Source organism: Barbus barbus (genome assembly GCF_936440315.1).
Source record: "Barbus barbus genome assembly, chromosome: 31".
NCBI classification, from domain to species: domain Eukaryota; kingdom Metazoa; phylum Chordata; class Actinopteri; order Cypriniformes; family Cyprinidae; genus Barbus; species Barbus barbus.
In genome coordinates, this window is record NC_136759.1 from 4,094,905 (window position 1) to 4,101,651 (window position 6,747).

The 6,747-nt window shown below is 35.9% G+C and overlaps 1 protein-coding gene across 2 annotated transcripts; it reads left to right on the forward strand.

Moving 5' to 3' along the window:
* The first annotated feature begins 257 nt into the window (after window positions 1–257).
* On the forward strand, window positions 258–3,725 carry LOC306851625 (single-pass membrane and coiled-coil domain-containing protein 4). Of its 2 annotated transcripts, none has more exons than XM_079388014.1 (2): window positions 258–373; window positions 2,730–3,725. In XM_079388014.1, the coding sequence occupies exon 2, from the start codon at window positions 2,795–2,797 to the stop codon at window positions 2,972–2,974; it is 180 nt and encodes a 59-aa protein (XP_079244140.1). In that variant the 5' UTR covers window positions 258–373; window positions 2,730–2,794; the 3' UTR covers window positions 2,975–3,725. The 2 variants fall into 2 exon arrangements, with proteins under 2 accessions (XP_079244140.1, XP_079244141.1); XM_079388015.1 differs by having other exon boundaries at window positions 354–384.
* The last annotated feature ends 3,022 nt before the right edge of the window (window positions 3,726–6,747 follow it).

Genomic DNA, 6,747 nt, shown 5'->3' on the forward strand with positions numbered 1-6,747 from the left:
TTCCAGTGTCATATATCACATATTTTATGTTTGCTATTTAAAAAAAAAAAAAAAAAAAAGTTTGCTGCACTTATTTGAGCTTATGTGTAATAGAGCATTCTGGTCTGTCGTCTCTGTGTCTCCACCTCTCAGAGAGTCACTGCCACTACAGATGTTTTATTTTTTTCTTGTTTCACCTCCTTTCCTCGTCTCGTGCCCCCGCAGACAGCGCGCGCGCGCGCGCCTCCTCCTGTGCTGCCACGTAATCTCGCTCGAGCCTCGAGCCCAACTCACTCACTCAAAACCTCCGGGAACCGAGACAGCGACTGCGGAGGCTTAAAAACACACTGTACTAAAGCCCTCCTGCGGGTGTAGCGGAGCGCAGACTGCAGCGGTAAGCGAAAAGTGCGTGGAAGTGTCCCCACGCGAGCGCACGAGCGCGAGCAACAGGGCGATCCATGTGTGTGAAGTGGAGCCGGATAGCTTTCAAGTCATTTGCGTGCAACAGGTCGTTGATTTGTTGTCGGCAGCGCCGCAACTTCGATGCAGAAGAGAAAGTGTGCGGCTCCTGCTGTCATGCGGTGGATTTCTAATATGTTCTGTACTGTATTAGTCTGATCTAAGAGCTGGACTGGGACTTCATGTTTCTCAAAGCCAGTTTGAATGTGTTTTGAGCCTCTTGAGTACTGTAACTCTTGTTTTCATGTGCAACACAAGATATCACACCCACCTGTACAACTGATTCATTATGTGACATTATCAATTTACAGTATGGCATATCATGTTCATGTCGTGCTGTATTGTGCTTGGTGGGTTTGGGATGTTGTGTTATAGAGTGAGTTAAGGTAATCTAGCACATTATTAACAAGCTGTCCACCAACAAATGAGATTTTATCAAATCAAACTATATGGTCATGTTTCACGTTAGACCAATATACACTAGTCAACCTTTGAAGTGGATCAAACCCTTTCATCAAAGTTGTCCTAAAAACCAAAATGCATTCTTGTCTTCGGACAACTTTGATGAACTTTTTTGATCCACTTCAAATGTTGACTACTGTATATCAGCCAGGTCAAAAAATAGACACTTTTGTGGCTCTGTGAATTAATAAAACATTTAAATCATAGAAGTTTCTGAATTACATACTTTTCTAGTTTGTGAGCAAATCAGTTCATTTGAATTGGTTCTTTGCATTGAATTAGTCAAACAAATTGGCCTGAAGATTCTTAAATCTTATTCAAATTTATTTGAAAATCCTTGTGCAGGAATCAGAAATGAAACCCTATATTAATTCAAGAATCTACAGATATTGTGTAGATTTTGAACAATTCTGTTTTCAAGGTTGTTGTTTTTTGTGTGTGATTTGTTAATATTTATTTAAATTATTTTAAGCATTTCATATCAGAGTTTAGATCTCATTTGCACTTGTTAAATTGTTCCTAAATTGTATTATATATGTATTAGCATATATGTATGGCTACTGAAGGACTTCTAGTAAAGTGAACAGATTTACTTGGAAATGAGACGTCAGAGCGTCATGCCCCAGATTAACCTAACTCACCTGAGCTGATCTGCAAGAAACTACAGTTGACTGTAGTTAAGTGTTTGATTGAACTGTATATAGGTTTTTTTTTAATCCTCAGGTGAATAGTTGATTATGGGACACACTTAATGTGCGCACAAAATCTTAAGATTCAGGATACAACACCCAGTTCCTGTTTGGCTGGGTGGGAATTATGTCTGAGGCTTCATTCTGTATGTGTGTGCGCTGCTGCATTTCCACATTCAGATTTCTTACTGCTGACCTTTGCTCAGTTGCCATGACTACGGGTGAAAAAACTTACTAGATATGGGGCAATATTTCACATTATTTTGTAGGGACAGCATCCTACAGTGTGACATGCTGTACTCAATGCAAAACATTTTTCAATTATTATGCATGCACAATTTATATAACGTACTTAAGTTAATTTGTTCACACTTCAGGATCATGTAATAGAAAAAATTTAAAAGTTGTATTATTTATTAATAATATATTAATATTAACATTTATTAATAGAGTATTGATATTTTTAAGAATTGAAATGTAATAAAGTCGACAAAAACCTAAAGTCAGCAAACATTTGTATCAGTTATTAATAATATATATATATATATATATAATTTATTAAAGGTATATAGTAGTTATTTTTTTATATGCATTCCTGGTACTGTTGTGCAGAATTCATCAGTGCAAAAAAACATTATAAATAAATGATAATAATAATAACGAGTTAAAATCCAATCAAATTTCACCCTAGTTTTTTAATGCTGTCAAATGATTAATCACAATTAATTGCATCCAAAATAAAAGTTTTTGTTTACATATGCATGTATATATTTAAGAAAAATATGCTGTTTATATATTAAATATATATATAATATAAATGTGTATATACATGTAAATATTTTCTAAATATATACTGTATGTGTGTGTATTTATATATGCATAATAAATAAACACAGTACACATATAGTATGTAAACAAAAACTTTATTTTGGATGCAATTAATTGTGATTAATTATTTGACAGCATTAAAAAACTAGGGTGAAATTTGATTGGATTTTAACTCGTTATTATTATTTTTTATAATCATAATTTTTGTAGCTACTTAGCCATTAAATACATTGCTACAACTTTACAAATGTTTATTAATGAGCTTCAATTAAAAAAAACAAAAAAATCTTAAAATTGTATGTATTTTCACAGGACCGTGTATTTTGGGTTTTCATCTGGGATCGCCGGTGACCCGCTGTGTGGAAACGCACTGAGCCATGCGGCAGTTGAAGGGCAAGCCGAAGAAGGAGTCGTGGAAGGACAAAAAGGAGCGCAAGCAGGCCATGCAGGAGGCGCGGGAGCAGGTGACGACCATTGTCTTACCGACGCTCGTCGTGATCGTGCTGATCATCGTCCTCTTCGTCTACGTGGCAACGAGACCCGGAGCCATCGAGTAAAAAGACTCCAATCAGCCAAATCTCCCCTGTCCTCGTCTTTCTCTTTCATTTCCCCTCGTTCCTTCCCAATGAATGAACTGGACACAATCATAAGGATGGATGGATTGATAAAGGAGTGGTTTTCAGTGCCATGTTTGGAGTGTGTTAAAGAAGTCGTCTTCTATTTGGCTTCTGACAGAGCGCCTCTCCCAGCCTCCAGCATTAGTGTCTGTGGCGGCCATGTTGGCTCCAAATGCATTTACAGGGTTCTAGTTTCATGCCAAAGCACCTGAGACGCAGCCGACTCGGACTGACCCAGGAACAGGGCCAGATCTGACGCCTCTGTGCTCAGTCAGTACAAATGAGAAGTGACTAGTATTGCACGTGTCTGTAGCATGCAAGCTTATGCACACACACACAGATCCACAAATGAACATTGATGGGCGTCACACGAAACCATTAATGACCGAAATGAATGTTACCCAGAATGTATACGTCTGAATGCTCCCTACCGAATGCCTCTTAACAAGCAGTAGCTGATGTTTGATGTTGAAGCGTGTGTGTGTGTGTGTGTGTGTGTGAGCAGATGCACCATGGAGTGCATGTTTCTATGACACATCTGTGATATACAATCCCAGCAGCAAACATACTCTTATTTTAAAATGTATTCCAGCAGGACTTGGATCTGAAAATGTGCCTTAACTTTTAATGACGTAACAGCGTTTGAAGTATTAATAAAGATATAGAAAGCCATGCTGACTGCTTTAAGTATGGTTTTAATAAGAATCTGTGTTTTGGCGTTTTCCTTTTTTTTCCCATCTGTCTCGATTGGAAAATGCTCTTGGAAACTTTGCTTTTGCTGACAAAACTTTGTGTTTTCTTGCAAAAAGTATTGCAATTACTATTACAAGCACGAGCACTGAAATATAGTTTTTCATGCAAAAGCTCTGCAAGCCCATGCATTTAAATACTATTTTTTTCTCTTGCAAAAGTATTTTGATCCCCTGAAGAACTTTACATTCACTTACACAAGTATTAAAATATGCAAAAGATTTATGAGAGTACAAATACTGTATAATAATTTTCCTCTCATCTTTCTTGCACAAAAAGTATTTCGTTCCCCTGAAAAATCCTGCATTTGCTTGCAAAACTTTTCATGCTCTTCTACAAAAGTAATACACTTTATCATGTCACTTTAAGGGCTCTGTAGGATTTAAACCAGAGTGTTTAATGTCTTCTGGCTTCATTAGACAAACTACATGCTTTCTCTGCCTGCCAGAGAAGATCTTTTCAAATTTATTAGCAATTAAAAACATTTGGTTTTAAGAAAATTACACCTTTTGAAATTTGCTCATGTTTTGTTTATTACTCTAAATCAGTGGTTCCCAAACCTGTCCTGCAAGCACCCCTGTCCTGCACATTTTGTATGTCTCCCTTGTCAGACACACACAATTCAGGCCTTGCAGTCTCTACTAACGAGCTGATGAGTTGAATCAGGTGTGTCTGATAAGGGAGACATACAAAATGTGTAGGGCTGGGGTGCTTGTAGGACAGGTTTGGGAACCACTGCTCTAAATAATAAATTATAAATTACATTACTGCTATATGCGTTATACAAAGTTGCACTACCATACATTAAATATCACTGGCATACATGATTATTGTATTGCTATTTACGATTTTGTTTTTTGAATGCTAACAGTTCTCAGGAGAAAACTTCTTAAGGAGGCGGGTAACAAAAAAAAAATTTAATAAAAAAATCAGCTGCTAGCGAAACAAAATGTATGAAATATTCTAAATCTTAAATCTGTAGGTTGGGGAATAAAATGAAAGGGAGTTAATGTAGCCTGCATTCTGGTGTAGTAGCTGCTGAAGCTAACCAGTCAAACCTGACTCCTGTCCAGCACCATAGGGGCCTATATTAGTGTCGCGGCTCCTTTAAGGAGCTGCTCCGTCGTGACGTCGGTGACGTGGAGCGCATAGTTTGTGTGTGAGGTCCTCTGTCTGGGTGAAACTATCCGCTGTGATCCACTACAAATCTCCAGCGGGACTCATCTTCATTGACGGGAGGGCTCTATTCCAATGGCATGCCATCAGTTTAGGCTTGAGTCATCTGATCGCGCGGGTTGTTCGGTGCGGATGTCGGATCCAGGGCAGGGCCGGTGATGGTCGCGCATGAAGCCGGAGAGAGCAACAGAGGAGCGGCTGTGATTTCTGCGCTCCTTCGGTAAGACGCCTCCACCTCCACTACTGAACCCATCACTCTATACAGCTTATAATGCTCTACATTATCAACATTTAACTCTTTATATTGCTGTATTTTTAAACCCTAAACTTATTGTTTACATTTCTATTGTATATTTGTTATTTAATGAAACGTTTAATATATTTAATGGTATTTAGTAAACACATTTATTTAAAATATTATATGTATATGTATATTTACTAAACACCAATTTTTAGTTAACACATTTTATTTAAAAATTTCAGTAAATAAAATTTAAATACATTTAATATTCTAGTAAACAATGTCTATTAAATATATTGTTTGCATAACAGTTATAGTAGTATAATATGCATTATATGTACTTTTATGCACAAACACATGTATATGTTTACATCTAAAATATATTTGAAAAAAGTAGCCTACATCTTTAAATATTAAATATATATTGTAATAAAACTTTTTAATAAACACATTTATTTTTTATGTATTGTTTGTGTAACTATTATATAGATTTTATTATTATGATTATGTAATATATAATGCATAATAATATAATATAATATTCCCAGTCCAATACATTTGGGTTTAATAATAAATTTGGTGTCTTTACTATTACTCTAAAATGTGAAAAATGGCCATGATAAAGAATAAGTGTCCAAATGTAAGTCTTGTAGTTTGCATAGCATTTGCAACACAATATGCATATTATTTATGTTTTTTACTGCTTAACAGTTAGAAACTGCTTTGACATTTTGTTGTTTAATGTAATTACAAAGAGAAGTTAGTTTTAAAATGTCACATTAGTGTGCAGCAACAATTAAATGTTGTGTAGTCCATGTGTTTGGAGTGTAATGAATGTGTGTCATTGCATATGCCGTCAGCTGATTCCCCTATCAACAAATCAGAGCACACAACACACACCTGCAACATAATCCGCTTCAGCGGCTTTGAATAAACACCTTCCAGATGAGCAGCACAAGATGCCAGCACCAGAACAACTAGGTAATGATGTGTTTTACACCACAGATCACACTTCATTACTTTCTTGCATCTCTCTACATTAACAAAAAAGCACCACAGTACTACCATGTAATTGTATTCTATATAATAATTAAATTATAATTTTTTAAAAACAATTTTAATAAACACTAACTTTTTTTATTAAGCACAATTATTTTATTTAAAGTCAATATAAACATGTTTAAAAATATTTCAGTGTGTAGTATTGCTTGAATAACATTTATTAATAATAATATTCATTTTTATGTATATACTATGCACTTTTGTGTTTATATGATATTTTATGTATATATGTGTGTGTGTGTGTTAAAATTGGTTCAGGACGTCATACTTAGAAGGGAGAGGTCATTATGTGAGTATAGGAGAGCATAATCTAAGTGGACGTTCATGACATGCGGAGTCCCACAAGGCTCAATTCTTGCACCGCTCTTGTTTGGCCTGTATATGCTCCCATTAAGTCAAATAATGAGAGAGGCAATTTGGTTCTATCACCGCTATGCTGATGATACCCAGATTTACCTAGCCTTATCTCCAAATGACTATAGCC